This window comes from Tasmannia lanceolata, unplaced genomic scaffold (genome assembly GCF_043159265.1).
Source record: "Tasmannia lanceolata isolate RefF3 unplaced genomic scaffold, GAP_Taslan_0.1 ptg000005l, whole genome shotgun sequence".
Lineage (NCBI taxonomy): Eukaryota > Viridiplantae > Streptophyta > Magnoliopsida > Canellales > Winteraceae > Tasmannia > Tasmannia lanceolata.
The window spans coordinates 7,387,449-7,406,387 of record NW_027518682.1 but is presented as its reverse complement, the minus strand read 5'-3'; the positions used below and the strand labels follow the sequence as shown (position 1 = coordinate 7,406,387).

General features: G+C 38.4%; 3 protein-coding genes across 4 annotated transcripts in view; 1 reads left to right on the top strand and 2 right to left on the bottom strand.

The window, feature by feature from the left end:
• MIM (P-loop containing nucleoside triphosphate hydrolases superfamily protein) overlaps positions 1-2,489 on the top strand; it is a 55,100-nt gene extending 52,611 nt beyond the window's left edge. For both annotated transcript variants that reach the window (XM_077379313.1, XM_077379312.1), the window contains 6 exons: positions 631-710; positions 883-961; positions 1,098-1,155; positions 1,500-1,597; positions 1,702-1,796; positions 2,069-2,489. In XM_077379313.1, coding sequence (XP_077235428.1) covers positions 631-710; positions 883-961; positions 1,098-1,155; positions 1,500-1,597; positions 1,702-1,796; positions 2,069-2,126 — 468 coding nt within the window. In that variant the 3' untranslated portion in view covers positions 2,127-2,489. The remainder of the gene's footprint in view (positions 1-630; positions 711-882; positions 962-1,097; positions 1,156-1,499; positions 1,598-1,701; positions 1,797-2,068) is intronic.
• Positions 2,490-4,502: 2,013 nt separating this feature from the next.
• LOC143876329 (expansin-B15-like) lies at positions 4,503-7,685 on the bottom strand. The gene is made up of 4 exons (XM_077378052.1): positions 7,523-7,685; positions 6,618-6,730; positions 5,310-5,503; positions 4,503-4,836 (listed from the first exon to the last, which is right to left on the bottom strand). Exons 1-4 carry the CDS (start codon positions 7,683-7,685, stop codon positions 4,503-4,505), a joined length of 804 nt encoding a protein of 267 aa, XP_077234167.1.
• Positions 7,686-14,258: 6,573 nt separating this feature from the next.
• Positions 14,259-15,784, bottom strand: LOC143876538 (cyclin-U2-1-like). The gene is made up of 2 exons (XM_077378248.1): positions 15,068-15,784; positions 14,259-14,648 (listed from the first exon to the last, which is right to left on the bottom strand). Exons 1-2 carry the CDS (start codon positions 15,463-15,465, stop codon positions 14,363-14,365), a joined length of 684 nt encoding a protein of 227 aa, XP_077234363.1. The 5' UTR covers positions 15,466-15,784; the 3' UTR covers positions 14,259-14,362.
• Between the last annotated feature and the right edge of the window lie 3,155 nt (positions 15,785-18,939).

Genomic DNA, 18,939 nt, shown 5'->3' with positions numbered 1-18,939 from the left:
GTTGGACAACTCGTATCTGTATCTACACTCCACACACAAATCCGTGTCGGCATATCATGGGGAAAATGAAAAATCATTATGATCTCAATTTGATACTAAAAGCAACCTCGTTTAGGAGGAATAGTTGTTAATATTGTAGTTTATTAATCAGTTGGTAGCAAGTGTGCCCTAAATCCTGGATGAAGCGTTGAACCTTTGAATCTGACTCGATGTCCACTCGCTGAGCAAATCACCATATTGGCTGAAATATGCATTTTATTTCTCTGTTAGCAGAGGAGATTGACTAGCATGACAATCTCGTCTTGATGGCCTGTTGACCTGATGATCCATCACAGGGGTCTGGTGGTTCCAGGTCCAATGCCTACAGTATACATGGAAATTATCACCATGCACATGGAAGTGGGGTCCATTCTGTTCAATGATTGTTTTCTATAATGAAAACAAGGATTGTTCAAAAGGTTTTTCACGAGGACATATTATGTTATAGGGGCATTAATTAAGGTAGTTTTGGCTTATGGCAATTCTTTCCCACAAATGATGTGGATCTCTCTTTGTATGCTAGCTATAGTGTACTCAGTTATTTTTCTTTTTATTGGACCTCTCATTACATGGGTGTGTTTTCTCTTGTAGGCATGCCAGAAAGCACTTGATTTACGTTGGAGCAAGTTCCAAAGAAATGCAACTCTTCTGAAACGTCAGTTGACTTGGCAGTATGTGTTTTCTTTCTATATGAAACTACACAGCATTCTAATCCCTGGAGATGGGTCTGGTTTCCGATCATAAAGATGCTATTAGATGTGTTTCCGATGTTTTACACATGCTTGTTTCACATATGAATTAGTTGTTCGGCCTGTTTCTGAAGTCCTGATATTTATGTATCAGATTTAATGGCCATCTAAGGAAGAAAGGAATCAGTGGGCACATTAAGGTTAATTATGAACAAAAGACCCTCTCAGTAGAGGTAAAAAAAAAACTATTTTGTATGGATAGATTATGTGGGTGGTGGTTTCTTTACATTTGATGCTCGAATTCAGTGATCTGCTTACTGTCATCAATGTATACTGGACAATTATAAATCTTGTTTTTTCCCCTTACAGGTAAAGATGCCCCAGGATGCATCCAACAACACCGTTCGAGATACTAGAGGACTTTCAGGTTTCTGCTCAATCTTTAGAATCAATTTCGGACTCATAAGTCGTTTGATCTGGGAACCCTTACCTGTACATAGGCAGATTTTCATTTTATGAGGCTGTCTGATTATTTCCTTTTTATGTCTTTCGTTTTTAACTTTCTACTGTCCACCATCTACTTGATCTGTGCTGTTTCTTTTTCTTCTTCTTTTTTTAATTTTCTTTTTTGAGCCTAATGGTTACCATTATGGGTAGATTGCATTGCATACTAATGATCTCATGTGCTTGAGTGCGTTGGGCATCTATGTTTTTTTTATGAACAAAGTTGTTTGCATTAGATTAGTGATGTGTTGGTATGTGATTTATCAGGTGGGGAACGCTCTTTCTCTACTTTGTGCTTTGCATTGGCTCTTCATGAAATGACAGAGGCACCGTTTCGAGCCATGGACGAGTTTGACGTGTTTATGGTAATGTGATGAGATTATGTTTGTTGCTGTTGGGTTATGTTCATATCAATCAAGAATTACATGAGTAAGTGGAGAGCAATTTTAACAGTTGTGTTTGTTCTCAGGATGCGGTTAGCCGGAAAATTAGCTTGGATACACTTGTGGATTTTGCAGTAGCACAAGGATCCCAGTGGATATTCATAACCCCGCATGATATAAGGTGAAAAGTTGCATTCATGTGTACTTATATTCATAACTCCACATGATACAAAGCCTCAACCATTGAGCTGTTGGCCCAACCCATAAGTCTAAGTACTGACTGATGAAAGGCATAGTGACCCAAATAACATATCTCGTGGCAGTAAAAAAAATTGTTTTCTTGTAAGCAAGAACAGGAACTACTAATTGGAATTGTGCTTCTCATCATATGGGTATTCTTAAATTGGAATAGTGTTGTGGTCTGACTTTTTACAGTTTTTTTATTGCATTCAGCATGGTGAGAGGTGGAGAGAAGATCAAGAAGCAGCAAATGGCAGCCCCTCGGCTTTGATTACGTTGTACCAACCTGTAAATTAATTTGTAAATTGAATAGTAACTTTTTTCAGGCCTCTTATGCTGACCCTAGAAATTCCTGACTGATGATTTTCTTGGCTGAGTTAGAAATTTTGAATGTAGCATCTGTTGCTTCTAATGACATGCAATTCTTATCAATCTTCTGTTCTAGAAGGAATGGAAGTCATGAAGAGTTGCGGACATTCCAGTTTGCTTGATACAGGACTATTGCCTAGCTGGATCTACCTAGTTTATGCAGTAATTTCTAAGGTAGTATCTACCCATTGGAGGCTCTTTTGAAGTTGATAAATCTTATTTTTTGTACAGAAAATTGCTTGAAAATTGGTGTCTATTAGGCTTTTTTCTGACTGGGGACCCACTTTTGTGGTGTCTATCTACCCATGCATTTTTGTGGCTTCATGCGTGTTATTCGGTTGTGATTGAGAATGCTGATATAACTGGGGACCCACTTTCACATAGAACTAGCCCCTTGATTCATTAACCCTCAGTTAGGAATCCACCAGGAAAAGCCAAACCATATGAGATGCCCTTTTGACGTAAGTTAAAAGGGAGGGCTAGATATACATAGCCTTACCCCTGCTTTGCAGAGAGGCTGTTTCCGTGACTTGAACCTGTGACCGCAAGGTCACAATGGAGCAACCTTACCAATGGGCCAAGGCTCACCCTCTAAAAGTCAGTGGGTTTAGCCATTGGGATTTACGGATATGGGCAGAGCATACTAGGTATATTCTATGTTTTTTTTTTTTTTAATTTCATCCTCTGCTATCGAAGAAAACCTTAAGGGCCAGCGAGAAAAGGTTAAAGAACGTAAAACTCGTCTCTTGTGAGAGTAGTCGATTTTGTAAGTGTAGTCGGCTTCTTGGTTCAACACATATCCAGTATTAGTAGTCAATGCTCCCGAACTCACAAACTTGGGGCTTTTTGGGTACAAAGTAAGCGGGCACGTGTTTGCAAGCCGAAATATTTCGAGTTGATCTCACCACAAATGGGACATGAAGTTCTTTTTTGAAATGAAAACTCTGTATCGTTGCCAGGGTTTTTTTGGTTCCCGGGCGTTATGTGGGGAAAAAAAAAACCCTGGGAGATAGGTGGGAAAAAAAAAGTCCCGGAAGTATCTTGGTAAAATAAAAATCCCATGTTTGGTTATGTGGGATTAAAAAAATACCCTGGGAGATATGGTGGGAAAAAAAAAAAACCTTTGTTTGGTTGCTTGAACTGTTGGGTAGAAAAAAAATTCTTCTCAAGCTTATTTTTGATTCCTAAGTTTATTTTTGTTCCTGGGGTTATCTTGGGATGGGATGAAAAGGCAGTCATTACAAAAGTGGGATTAAAAAATTCACTCCAAAAGTAATCATTACAAGAGTGGGATTAAAATAATCCTAGTGCTAAAAGGCAACCAAACATGGGATGGGACCAAAATTTAACTTACTCTCCCACAAAACTCCAAGGAACAAAAAAAACCCGGCAACCAAACAGAGCAAGCGTTGTCTCGATTGGAGGGATTTTTCGGAAATATTTAGAAAGAAAGTTGTGTTGGAATTTCTCTTTTTCGTATTTTGATTTCACATGGAAAAAATAAAATAACTTGGGACCTTCAATTTGAAAATATACCTCTAAACAAGCATAACCATATCATGGCTCTGTAAACAATGGAAAGGGAAAAAAATAAAAATCTCCGAGATGTTTCTTCCTTCATTCCAAACAAGTCCTAAAAAACAAGGTATGTAACCTGAGTTTCTTTAATCTCAGCCCCTTATGGGAAAGTGACTAGGCTGTTTCGATGATGTGTCGGTCCAATATTAATACGATGGAATTTGCTAGGGACCATTGCAGAAGGACTTTAGTGGGTCGGCTGCTCTCCCATGCAAACTCTGTTCCTTTAATTCATCATTTTCATCTGAGTCTCATGCAACAGCCGGCCAGCGAAATGCCTTCTCCGATGGTCCCTAATCCCTAGCAAATCCCTTATATTATATGGATAGGCATGCTTACTACATCTTAGTATGTCGTACATCTCTGTGCATCTGATCTAGACCTTTTATTCACTCCAAAGATGAACCTATGCCCCGAATGCGTACTAGAGAAAAATAGAAAAAGTGGTTACACTATATTAGGATGGTAACACACTATGAACCGCGTACAGGGGGTGACTCCGGGAAGAAAAGAGGGCTTATATATCACTTCCCTTTGCTAAGCTTAAACATGGAGAGAGAGAGAGAGAGAGAGAGAGAGAGAGAGAGAGAGAGAGAGAGAGAGAGAGACTGTTGAGCTTAAAAAGGTTACTATTATTGATATTATTTTAAGGTTAACAAAGTAGAGGTTGAAATGTAACTCAGCATGTGATATAATGAACTTAGTGAAAGTTGACAAGAGAGCGATACGTTATGCCTGGGAGCCACCTGGCTGGAATTACATTGTGTGCCACTAGGGTTTTTCCGGATGGAGATATCAGCTTCAGAGAGAATGGAGCTTTTAACACTGACCCATAATTGAGTTTCCAAACAGCACCCCAAGACTCTTGCATGGGAAGCCATGAGTTGGATGATTGATCCGACGGCTGCTGTAGACCGATCCCCGCGACTTCCCCTTCCCCATTTTCAAATTCGACGACCACAGCAAAATAGTAAGGGTTTGATCCAGAATCAACATGGAAGGCAATATTCATTCCTCCATAGTTGCATGCAACTCTGCACCTCATGAACAAAATGAATTTTCATTAAGAAGTAAAAAACAAAAAAACACCCAGTAGAGAAAACTACGATTGTACCTCCCAAGGTGCCCTGAATTAACAATTCAAGCATCTATTTGAGACTGCATCAATTAAGGATTTTAGTATACAATAGAAGGAATTGTTCTAAGAACAAATATTAGCTATGTTGAAGTGTAAATGATTAAATATCAAGGACCCCTCCTTTTGGGTTAGCGGTATCTTTTTAATATCAGGGAGTTGTTGGGTTTTGAACGCAGGACCTGCCACAAGTGGCAATAGCTCTGTCACCATGCTAAACAAACAATTACTCCAAAAGTTTAAGTTGTTATTTAAACAATTATACTTCAACGGAACTGAACACCATGTTAAACAACCAATTACTCCAAAAGCTTGAGTTGTTAGAGATGGTGTTATTTAAACAATTATACTTCAACAGAATTGAATACCTACCGTCTATATTGTATGGGCAAAATTCCGACGTTGCGTAGTCGATCATCTCGGCTAGAAATTGCCATTCTTCCAAATGCAGTACCACTCAAGTCAAAGTGAACGGATTCAGAAAGACAAGGGCCACCAGGACACTCATCTGTAATCACTACTGTCACCGGATTCCTCGAGCACGCCGAATTTGATGTGCATTTCACCTGATATCAGATGAAATCCATCGTAGAGACTAAACCAAAGCAATCATGGGAATCTAATGGGTTTAGACATTTTTATGTTATGTACATTAGCTTTTTTTTTTCTCTCTGTGTATTGATATTGCATTCAGCTTGTTGTGAGATTGGTTTATCTCGACTTATTTTGTCTTACAGGTTAATTAAAGGGAGCTGATATTTCCGCTCCACTTATAGACTAATCCACTCCAACTTGAAGTGGATTGGTCTAAAAGGGGAGCGGAAATATCAATTCCCTAATTAAAGGCTGAATACCTAATCTACCGTCCCGTAATCCAACGGTCAGATCTCATAAGATCTTTTCTATTCTAACAAGAGTTGTAGTGCATATTATTATTTTATTATTATTTTTGGGACTTGCTAGCATATTCCGCCGAAAGCCATTTCGCGGCTGGCTTTTGCATGTGAGAACGGCCACACAGGTTGACTTTTTGGCAGATTTTGTCTTATTCATTTAATTCACGTGATGTTGTTGTTATCACATGCAAAAACCAGCCTCCAAAAGGCTTTATACAAAATTGGCAAGCAAAACCCATTATTTGTTCTTATAGAGGTTGAAAATCGTGTTAAAACCATTGGTAAATGTTAAAACTGGTGCACGCGAAAGGCCGTGTTGGCCATACTCACCAATATAACTTACAGCTATGTTTAAAATATGAAAAAAAAAACATTTATTTAGTTAAAAGACTAACAAATTAAGGCTTTTTTCAATGGCACAAATTAATGTAGCTTAGGGGTTAGGGCCTGTTTGGATTGCAGGATTTTTCTGGAAAAGTTTGGAAAAGAAAAATATTTCTAAAATTTCTATTTTTCAGACATAAAAAATAACTTGAATCAACCCTAGTTAATTTTTACTTAGGGGCCCTTTGATTTATGATAATATCCCTCTAAATTAACCATAATCATATTATTTAGCTCTAAATTATGGAAAGACGGCTATTATCGTATATAGAATTAACCAAAATCATTCAAACATAAAAAATAAAAAAAAAGGAAAAATTTTCCAAGAAAATTTTTTTGTTCACAAATGTTTTTCTTGCAATCCAAACAGGGCCTTTTAAGTAATGTGAATTTTTTTCACCTGGTAACAAGCCCCACATCCCTTGCCTGCGGAGAATAGAGAAGGACCTCCAGCAGATACCATTGAGTAGTAAGGAGTTTGACCCACTGCCCTTCCATATCCACAAGCTCCACCTATACCAAAAAAATTTATTATTTAACACACACACACACACACACACACACATATATATAACACACACACACACACACATATATATATATGATAGGGCCCATGAAATGAATGCTTTGGATCATCCAAACAACATGGGCCCACTGTGTTTTTGGTTGGCGGACTGGAGAAGCTTCTCTAGTCGGCCGACTAGAAAAACTTTCCTTATATATATATATATATATATATATATATATATATATATATATATATATATATGAGAAAACGGTTCCTACACATATGTGTAGAGAGTTCTTTACACAGTAGCTTAAAATACAATGGGGGCTCACATTGTTTGGGTGATCGAAGTCATCCATATTAAAGGCCCTCACATAGATAGGGGGTCTACAAAAAATCAGATCCATAGGATCATCCCAACCCTATGATTTGTGGAGGTAAAATGGATGTCTTTAAACCTTCACAAATTAGTCCATTTTTTACTTCCACAGTTCGAATGGTTAGGATGATCCTATGGATCTGATTTTTTTTGGACACCCTATCTATGTGAGGGCCTTAAAAATGAATGGTTTGGATCACCCAAATAATGTGGCCCCCACTGTATTTTAAGCTAGTGTGTAGATAACTTATCTACACATGTGTAGGAACCGTTTTCTAACACACACACACACATATATATATACACACACGCGCGCATTGTTGATGTTAATTAATAGCAGAATGAAATCAATAACTCTCTCTCTCTCTCTCACACACCACACACATCTCCCCCTCTCATCTACAGTTAGTAGCATTACCTTCACTTCCATCTCCATTGGGAGATCCATACCACGTGGCGGTGGCCGGAGACCAATTCGATTGGACGGTGGAGATATTTAACTGTGTTGATTTGAAGCCAAAACATGAGTTCAGGAGAGAGGAGAGAACAAGTAGAGCAAGGAAAGGGGAGAAAAGAGCCATGGCTAATGGTATGTTAACATATACTATTAGTATCTACACCAGTAGTAAGAAAATGGCTCTCTTTGTTGTGTCAATAAGTTGGAGAGAAAACTCGGTAGTATTTATAGATGAATAATCACTTTTTACTTTTAAACAGATCCTTCAAAATCATCTCGACCCTAGTTTTGTATATGAAAATGGGCTTTGGCTGGAAATGAACCTCGCAATTCTACTCAAGATGCGTGCGTACATGAATAGAAATCTACCTTTGTTAATATTCAAGAGTTTGCCTCTCTCAATGAGAAATTATCTCATTGTAACTGTCTTGATTGATTGAGTTTACTAAATCGGTTATCTAGCACCATAATCTTGTATGCATTCATATTATCTCATTGTAATTGTCTTGATTGATTGAGTTTACCATAATCTTGTTTTAATTCATTGTAATATTATCATACCAAAAATGAGTGCAGCTCAATCCCTATATAATTGGAAGCCTTCAACGAGGCAGAATTATATATATAACAATATTTGGTTTTCTCTTATTTTTCTCTTCTTACTATTTTTATTCTATCTAACCGTGAGCTTTCTATACTTGGACTCTTCTTTTAGTTCACAAAAGTGTGGGCTTGGCTTTCGGTGGGCTTAGCATTATATGTCTTACATTTTCTCTGTGATTAGTAGGGATCGTTTATACACCAAGCTTCAGTGCATATATACTTTATATATGTGCTCATTACGGTTTTTCTTTTCATGGCATTGCTCTCAGTAGTATCATTTGCAATGAGGAATGCTATAGAAATAGAAAGCGGTTTGCATTTCATAGAGGAAGGTTCTCTCAACGTGTGGGGCCTACTTACTGGTGTAGTTTCCTAGACCCACCTTTCAGTTGCGAGTACATGCATGTACTCTTATATCAATTTAGGCCCTGTTTGTTTTGGATTTTGGAAACCAATTGTGAGTCCAGACTCAAAATAAGTGATTTTGAGTCCAATAGTTAGTTTTGGACTAAAAATCTGTTCATAAATTCACATTCTAAGCATGATCTGACGTCTGGGATTGAACTCATGCAAGGAGTCTGACTGAAACAACGCTGTAAACAGCCCTAGCTGGGAAAGTAAGTTTGTTTGCGAAGATACCTAGAAGAGCTTTCGAGATTTTCGACTTTCACCCCCATAGGTATTATTGGGTCTTTTTGTCTTATTCTTGTTCTTGTGTATCTTGTGTTTTCATCTTTTCTGTGTTGATGGGGTGTAAAAACAGCAGCCTATTAGCTGCCGACACGTGGCTAGAGGAGGGCCTCCTGCAGACCAGCCTATTAGCTGTTGACACGTGTCTTGAGGGGGGGGGGGCCCACTGCAGACCCCGCGTTAGTAGGGGTAGTTTGATAATTACCACAGAGTAGGTGAACTTGGACCTATAGCTGGTCGACACCTGTCTTGGAGCATTAACTCCCCAACTACCCTAATTTTTCTATATAAAAGGGCTTCCAAAGCTCATAAACAGGGTAATAACTTCTTCACCTACCACTCTAAAACTAGCTCTGCACTCTTGCTCATACTGACTTGAGTGTCGAAGGGCCTGTCCGGAGTAACACTCCGGGTTGGTCATTCTGACCTCGTTTGCTTCTGTGCAGAGCACAGTTCCGCAGGACTCGCTTCCTTCACTTCGGCTCCTCGGGTCCTCCAGCTCGGCTCTTACGTCATTATCATATCTGTTACTGATTTTAGGCCTAACACGTGTCATTTCTTCTTGGACTGTCTTGATTGAGTGTTTTTTCAATATTAATAAATTTTCATCACTTCAAAAAACAAAAACTAGTATTTACTGCGGTAAAACATACTTTTAACACAGTTTTTGAAAACCGTTTTAAGGCAATTTCTTCAAATCATTTGGGAACGGTTTATTGTGTCGTTTAATGCACTTTAATCTTTTGTTACCATTATTGAAAGGTTTAATACATTTTATAACCTTTGACAAATAATGCTTCTTTTAATTCCTTTAATTATTCTTTAGCGAATGTGCAAAGGATATTCTTAGACATTATGCTTTCTCCCTTCTTAATCTCTTCCCAATTTGTTCTCTATTTGATCAAGGCAAGTGTAAGTTGTATTCACGAGGCTTCTATGCTCCTAGAACGGAGTTGTGTTATCTAACAAATGTTATATAGCTAGTAGGGATGATGGCTAAGGGATTCAGCCGGCCTCTAGCTCAATGCTGGATTAAGGCTTTGCTCTCCAACCTCGAGGTCAGAGATTCAATCCGGCCAGCTTTCCTACCCCAAAAAATGACAGGCCGTTCTTGGGCGACCTACTGGATTAAGGTATAATGCTAAACAGAAATCTCATTCACAAGATTGGGGCATAGGAAAATCAATGACTTGAAGACATCATTAGGATTATCAAAGGTCTAGAATCATCAGGTGATGTGGGATGAGGGTCAACAAGCCAAAGTTGTGATGGGCAACTGTCCATGAGGCAGTCGGTCCATGCCGCACATGGTCGTTTATTAAGGAAGTTTCCCATACAATACTGGACTCGATAAGGAAATCACAAGATCAGTGATAGTAAAAAGATTAGAATCTTTCCAAACTTAGAATCTAATGGTAGCCTTTTCGATCTCTCACGTTGATTTTGAATTGAAAGTAGAAGTTTCAACCCCCTTTACTCCTAAATATATGACATCTCTCCCAGATCACTCTGTTTATTACACAATTATCAAACTAAACTCTAAGGCATGAGGATAAAGGAGGACAATAATGTCCATTCTCTTCCAAAGAGGGAAGATGGCCTCTAAAAGTTTGCTACTTATCGCTCCCTCACCCTCTTATTAGTGAAACTAGGCTAGGCTGCGGGATTTTGGTGGAAATTTAAAAAGTCTAAGGGATAAAACCTCTAATAAAATAGATTAAATGAAATAGGGAGCACAAGAGAGATTTTCTTGGGTTAGAGCACTCCCTAGCTTCCGGTTTGTCTCAGCGCACGACTTATGGCATGGATGATCTGAGGTATGCACCAATTGTGAGCGGAGGCAAGTCAGTATGGGATCCTCCTAGCAACAGCTATTTCAAGTTAAATTTCGATGGCTCAAGTCTTGGAACCTCGGGCCTGCTGGAGTGGATGGAATTTTACTTGATCATGATGGCACAATGGTATGGGCTTCCTCAGGTCCTATAGGGATCGCAGACTCTAATGAGGCAGAGATCAAAGCTATGCATCAAGGGATCAAGATGATTGAGCCAAACATGCTAGACCAAGTTGTTGTGGGGGGTGATTACCTGAATGCGATAAAATGGTTGAACGGTACTCTCTCATCCTTGGCGATTTGATCATTGGATTAATGAGATTTTAGATCGACTGGCAGGATCCTCGATCTCCTTTCAGTATGTTCGAAGGTCGGCACATAGTGATGCCAATTGCCAAGGAGGGAGTTTCCAGGGCGTCACTGTTTTGGTTTGTCATTGTTTTTCTTTGTTTTTTTTCTTCTTTTTTCATTGGGTTGTTTTATATTTGATCAGCTCGATCGTCGGGCAGTCCGTGTTCCTTTTTTATCAATATAATTCTTTGCTTTTAAAAAAAAAGAGAGATTTTCTTTGGAAGAAAGAAAAAACAAGGAAAAACTAAGGCTGATGGAGGTATTCTCTTGGCATTCAATCTTAGACGAGAAGAAAAAAAATTAGTAAAACGGATTTGGATTTCTTGCACGGACGGGGGGTAAGAGAAATTCATTTATTCTAATGCATGAGAGAAATAAGACGGGGACCTATTATAAGAAAAGTCGCTGGTTCAATTCTCTCCGGGAGCTAGGAGTGTCAATGGTTCGAAATTAAATGGACAAGATCTAGACGCATTACCAGGATCCATGGACACATTCAGATCCCTATCATAAGAAACAAAATTATTTATGATCGGATCCAGACAACTAACAAAAGTTCAGGGGACAATCCTAAATACAAATTCATTATGCTATTTACGATATTGCCTTCCAATTTTTTATAATTTTAAGAACTATTTTAAGGGTATTTTAGTAAAATTAACCCATATGCATCCGACTTTCTCTCAAGTCCCAGAGTCACACTCTTCTTACTCTAACCATTGACCTAATTAAGTCCCTAACCTAATGTGCTACTCCGGGTGCCACTGGCTCACTTTTGAGAATTTTGATTGTGTACAATATAAGTAGGACCTACTGGGACACTCCAATGGACTGTATAATTTGAAATGGATTTGTGAGTGAGACAAAGGAAGTAGGGTCCGAAGAAAACTCCAAATCTGATCCCATAGAAAAGTATAATGAACGACAACATATAGTCCACTCTTATTTTTGTGACATCTTTCCTTGTTTTTCGCAGTTATAATGTATTTTCTCTTCAGAGTGGCTGATGTTAGGTAAGAAGGACCCATTATCTACCGACAAGGCCGTGGTGGGAGCTCTTTTAAGAAGGAAAAGACATTGCATTTTCCAAATCTCTCTAAAAGATTTGTGACCTACCAATATAAAGTTTCATATTTTTCTTTCTTTAAAGCAGTCTTTTCCTTTCCTTTAAAAAACAAAAAAATGAGGGCCATCGTTAGTGTTGAGGTTCCAGGAAAAAGCAAGAAATCCCACATTGGTAAAATGAAAAAGGATGTGGATGGTTTATAAGGGAACGGGCACCCTCTCCTTAACGACTAGCTTTTGAGGGTGAATTCAATCCAGTTAAATTCCCATCGAATGATATCAGAGCTAGGGTTAAATTCCCAACATCAATTGATATTAGGGCCCGTTTGGATACCTCCCATTTTGTATTTGAATTTGGAATTGAGTTTGGAATAAAAATTGAACAGATCCGGCAGCTCATGTAGAGGGAAGCAGAGAGGGAAGGGGGTACTTCCTAGTGGAAGGGAGAGGTTGAGGAGCAAAGAGGGTGAAGGAAATTGTCAGATCTGTGGATTTCCAATTTCTTATTTCTACAGCAAATTTAGAAATCTGATTTTTTTCACGGTCAGCTGCCGAATTAGAAATCCAAGAATTTGATCCAATCCAATCCAATCCAAATTACAATGCAAAAAGGGCTGCAAATGTGAGAAATCCAAATCAAGATCTTCTCGGCATCCAAACGGGTCCTTAGTGAATTTGCCAGAGAATCCTGAGGTGATTTTTTGTTATAAAAGTGATTATCCAACAAATGAACGGTTTGGATCATCCTATAAAGTATGCCCCACTGTACTTTTTGAAAATACTGGACTTCAGGCCGACACATCATAGAAACCTCAACAGATGGGAGGGCTTGGATCATCCTATGGAGATTATTCACGGGGTACAACATATATTTAAGTTATAGCCCATCGAATGAACGGTTTGGATCATCATAAGAAGTAGGCCCCACTGTACTCTCTGAACAATAATGGACTTCACAGCACAGGCACATAAAAAAATATGACAGTAGAGGACATGAGAGAAGGTGTTCGGAAGATGGTCAACGAATACCTTTTCCTTTCCGTCCGTGTGAACAGCCTGTCCTACCTCTTATTTTTAGATTTGGGTCGGTGGTTCCTTCATTTTTCATATATACTTTCTCTAGAGTGGAATAAAGCGGTAGGTGGCCTTTTGAGGCGGATGGTTTTGCCGTGTGTGTGGGCCCACATGATACACTTGGCACCCCCAACAAGTGACACGTGTCAATGAGCAGTTTCTATAGCTGGCCGAGTTCATAATGGATTTATGATTTTTGGACGGGAGCTTCCTTTTAATCAACATATTTTGTCCTAGAGGAGGACTAGGTAGAAAGTCATTGTCCCATGTCAATGGTAACATGTAATATTTGAGCGATGTTTGTGAGATCAAGACCGTTGATCTTGTAGACCATCAATGGTTTAGCTTTTCTTGGCAGAACCCTAAATCGAGTTTAATGGATCTGGCCCTAGGATCATCCCATCAAGGGTATTTACCCTACCTATGGTTTTCAATCAGTACAAGTGGGGGTGGGGAAGACTAGGACCCTTGAACGTAGACGGTTATTTCAGAGAACGACAGATGGAATCAATTCTAACCATCAATTTTTGAACGAGTGAATGACCCACATGGTTTACGTCCCATGCCTAGGACTATTGGTCAGGGCCGTTGATCTAGTGGGCCACCATATTGAGAGGTCATATTACAAAGATTATTGGGATTAAACCATCTCAACTGTTTGATCTAAGAAATTTTTGCTTTTTTAATGAGAAGTATTGTTTATTTACAAATTTGAACTCCACTTGTGCTCTCAGGACATGGCCAGGTTCCATCGGCCCCACCTTGATTCGACCATCATACCCTTTGATATTTAAGGCCTCATGATGGTCCATCGGATCATGGGTACATATTGTTTGCTCATGTCCTATGTGGGACCCAATATTGATCTAATTCTAATGGTGGTTCTTCACTCATTTCAAAACCAGTTTCTTAATTCATATCTTCTCGCTCTCTACTGCCCTGGTAGATTCTCTCAATTTTACTAATCACATAGAAATGAGCCTTCAAAAAAGATTGGAATTTGCCTCGAAAGTATGAGAACGGTTTCTGAAATGTAGAAATAATCCAAAAATATCTTCTAAATAGAATAAAAAAATTACGTTGAACTCTTAAATTGGCTCTTAATTTCTTCATTGTTAACAAGAACATATATACAATTACATTTTTTTTTCCCATGAAAACAAGTATAGATCCAGAGGAAGGAATCAATGCGAACCACATCCAACAATGCGAGCTAACCGACGATCCAAATCCCTCTTCTCCCTCTCATTAGAAGATATTTCTTCCCCACACATGAACCTCAGACTCCTCTCTATCTGATATCCTCCTCCTATGCTCACCTCTCTTTCCAGATGATTACAGTAGCTCTCAAATACACTCACATTCACATGTAACTTAAAACCCATTAGGAAAAGAAAATCAACTTCTAATTTGTTCATCTCCATCGTCATTAATCCCCCAACCTTCGCAAAGTAAGAATTCCTGTAGTTCCTGCATAAAAAAAGAAAAAAAATTTAGCCCTTTTAAACTTTGAAGGGATAAAATTGTGAAACAACCTGTTAGCCCAAGGGTTTGGGATTTCACAACCAATTACTCAAAAGGGCTATTGCTCCTCTATATGTAAACCCCAACCTTCCCTGAGGCAATTGCTCCGGTACCATGTGAAACAAAGGTTTTAAATTTCGGTGGAAATTTCGGCCGAAATCATGTAAAATCTGGTTATTAAGCGGATAATCATCCAAAATTTCGGCCGAAATATTTCTTTGGGCTCAAATTTAAAACCATGTGTGAAACAACCAACTACTCCAAAAGCATAAGCGGATAGAGTTGGTGTTATTAATCATTTATACTTCAACTTAACCTTCAACATTGCAATAACATCCACAAAGAAATGAGGAAAGAAAACTCACAAGTCCTCCACGAACTTTGAAGCCACCATAATTGTAGTGATGAGAAGTCTATGTACATTGCTAGATGAAATTCGGAATTCAGAGTGGAAGTGGCACAATCGATCAATATAGATGTAGGCCACGACAAAAACAGGCGGTGCGACATGGGTGTAACGGAAAATTCGCTCTAGAAAGGATTGGATGGTCATATCTAGAGTTTCATCACAATCGAAAACACAAGTTTTTGAAGAAATCAACCCACATTTCCTTGAGATCCTTGCATTCCTAGCCATGGTTCTTTCCAATAAAGAAGCCAACACTGAAATCACTGATGGGGTCGTTGATTCATCTTGGCAAGAGAAGCTATAGAGATCAGATCTAAGTCTACGTGGAGAAATTGGGATTGAAGAAGAATCCATAGCTAAGAGATATAGAGTGTGTGTGTTTTAGATTTTGGGTATGTGGGGGGGAGGATTTATAAAGGAGAATTGAAGAATTTTGGGTGTAGTTGTGTTGTGAATAAAATAAGGGGGGTGTTTATGGAATGGGACATATGGAAAGAGGTAGGAAGGAAGGATAATATAAGATTATGAAAAGTTGTCGCTTGTGGAGGGAGTCACGACAAAGAAGAACCTTTCCTTCTTCTTCCTCTCCGCCCTTTTTTATATGTGAAGAAAAGCCGACTAGTGGTTTGGCATTTGTGCGAGGGAGATGGGACTTAAGAAAACTAAAAACTTAGGGTAGATTTTGATGAAGGGGAAGTATCTAACGTGAGTCGGAGTGGGCTCTTACCCTGTAGCACGATATGGGAGCACGAAGATTTAACACATCTGTCCGGCCTAGTGATCTGGCCATTCTTTTCAGTTTTGTATATTGAGGTTTCAATTAATTAAGTAATGGGAAATGATATTTCCACCCTTCCTCTTAGAATTTTCACCTCTTTTGCTTGTCTTTTCCTGATAAAGAATGGGTGGAAATATCATTTCCCTAGTGTTTTGTGTTTCAAAATGCTATTATACGTGGTCAAGGATTTTATAAGCCAAAACCTGGATTTTACATCCTGAGGATTGTAAAATAGGTGTTTTAGCTCATAAAGTGCAAGTTTTAGCTTGTAAAATCCAGGATTATAAAATACGCCCCTTAGCTTTTTTGTTATTTTGACCGTCTAATGGTTTAATACTTGGGTAAATGGAAATACTACGATGTGTGGGTTGGTTCAAGCCATACTAGGTGTTACTTTGAAGCAGAGATGAAATATACTTGTGGGGGGGGCGTTTTGGATAGGATAAACATTAATTTTGCTTTCATTGAAAGTTTAAAATAAGGTAAAGTTCTTTATGAGAGATGGTGATTTGTTTTGGTGATCAAATTTAACGTAGATTTGTTTTTTTCTTGGAATAGACATTCTACAAAGGAAAGAAGAATAACTAGTGAGAGTTTTCTAGGTTTTTCGTTTTGTTATAGGTTTATCTTTTCTTTTCTTCTATCACCTGCTTCCATTCTTTTCGTTTCTTCCAATAGGTGCTTCCATTTTTAGTTTTGAGATGATTTTGCCTCTGCCCTGAAATATCATTTTCAGGCTTTGTTCGTTAAGATTTAGGCTATGCTCCTTAAGGGTCTATTCTTCAAGATTTACGCTCTGCTCGTTAGGGCTTTGTTCAATTTTTTGTTTTATGGCCTTTTGAATCTCTACAAATTAGGTCCTGTTCGTTTCTTATTTTGTGAAATGATTTTGAGTCCAAGGAAAGTGTTCCTGTGCTGGAGCTCCCTGCGCTTAGTGGCTTATAAAGCTTTGCATTCGTTCGTATAGCGGGTCCACATAAAGTGATGAATGGGAGGCTTTATAAGCCACTAAATCGCAGGGAAGCTCCTTGCGCTGCAGCGCAGGATCACTTTTCTCACCTGATTATTGGACTCAATTAAATCAAATTGTGAGTTAAATAATCAGTTTGGGACTCAAAATCAATTCCAAAAAAAAAAAAAACACACAAACAAACACAGCTTTCTAAAATCCTATTTCGTTTTTTGTTTTCTACGGTAATAGACGGCTGATTGTTACCATTATATTTAGCCATACACAGCTGCTTATTGCCATCATATTTATTCCCAAAATACACGGTTGAAATAGAGTAGCCATAAAGAATAAAGAAACCAACATAATACAATTTTATTTTTTACTATGAAATGTTGTTCTTTTTGTGGGTTCGAAGGAATTAATAAAGCAAGATAGATGTCCAGTACTACATGGATTGCTATCAAAGGGTTCTCCCCACTTGATTCTTCTGCTAGGATTATTACAACGATGTAAGATATTGACATTCTTCACTAAAATTGATGCCTTTCTAATATTGGTACTACAACCCTTGATTTGTGGTGCTTTCAATAGCAACTATGCTTTTGATGGCACCCATCTAAAGGCACAATTCAACAAATATTTGTTTAAGTATCAAGCAACCAACTCAAATCACATGTAAAATTCCCATTTTTGAGCAATGTTTAAACAGCTTTTTATGTTTTGGTAATACACGATTTTTGAAAAACTGTCTACCTTTGACATTTTGTGCACCTTTTACACACTTCCAAAATGTAAGTGGTTGTTTCTTTCACTATACTTTAATAGCTTCTATTTATATGTCAATATACTTCATCGCATATGTATTGAGATTTTACACCCAACGGTAGAATTTTACAAACAATATACCGAAAACAGAGAAATAGAAAGGGAGGGTTTAAATACTAGACCTGTTTCATTAGAGAACCTAAAGCACTCTCTCTGTTTCTTCCACATGCATTCACTTTTCCAACCTGGGATCTTTGCTTTCGTGTGCAACCTCCAACAATCTCCCCCTCCACACGGGAGCAACTTGGGAACTACAAGATCTTCCCCGAGCGATTTTCATCATCCTTCCCCAAGGGTACACCTGGGTTACCACACACCGGCTTAGATACCACTTGTTGGGACCCGGGTAGAACCAAGGTTTTAAATTTCGGTTTAAGTTATAATTTTGGTCCTCACCGAAACCGAAATTTCAGTCAAAATTCGGTAGAAGAAATCAAAATCCCAGATTTTTTGCCGAAATCACCGAAATTTGGTAAATTTTGGCAATTTCGGTTTCGGAACGTTTCGATTTCAGTCCTCACCGAAATCCAAAATTTCAAATTTCGGGTGAAATTTAAAACCTTGGCTAGAACTCACCCTCAAACGCTAGCCATTAAGAGGTGGGTGTCCAAGTCCTTATAATCCCAACACCATTATTCCCACCTATGGATGAAAATGACTACCTAATGGCCTTATTTATTTAGTTATTTATTTTTGCCGTTTAACATGTGGTTATCTGCTCATCCAAGCGTTTCCTCGCCTCCCCAATGGTTCCTATGAATACCTTTGCTAGACATAAAAGTGGGTACGAATATCTTTTCTGGACATATAAGTGCGTAAACATTATTCCCACCTACTGATGTGAAAAGTGTGTGATTAATTCTGGGTCCATAGAAAAAAAACAGAAAAAAAAAGAGAACGCCATATCCAACTTCAAAAGAAGTACAAATGGTAGGGTACTTAACATGACACCCTTCAAATCCAGATAAAGAAAAAAGTAGAGAGGACATATTACATATATTAGCTTTGGCAATCAAAATAGCAAATGGGAAATGATATTCTCGCATCCTTGATTAAATAATGACACTACACTCCTTTTGCTTTACTAATTAGCTTTTAAATGTCGTTGCAATCCCCAAAATAATCTCAAAAACCACTTTAAATCGTGCAAAGAGTCGAGTGTCACTACTGAAAGTCTGAAACAATGGGATGGGAATATTATTTCCCTAGAAAATGGCCAAGGGAAGTGACATATTTGCCGCTAATTTTTAATTGAGACAGTCCCCTAGTGTAT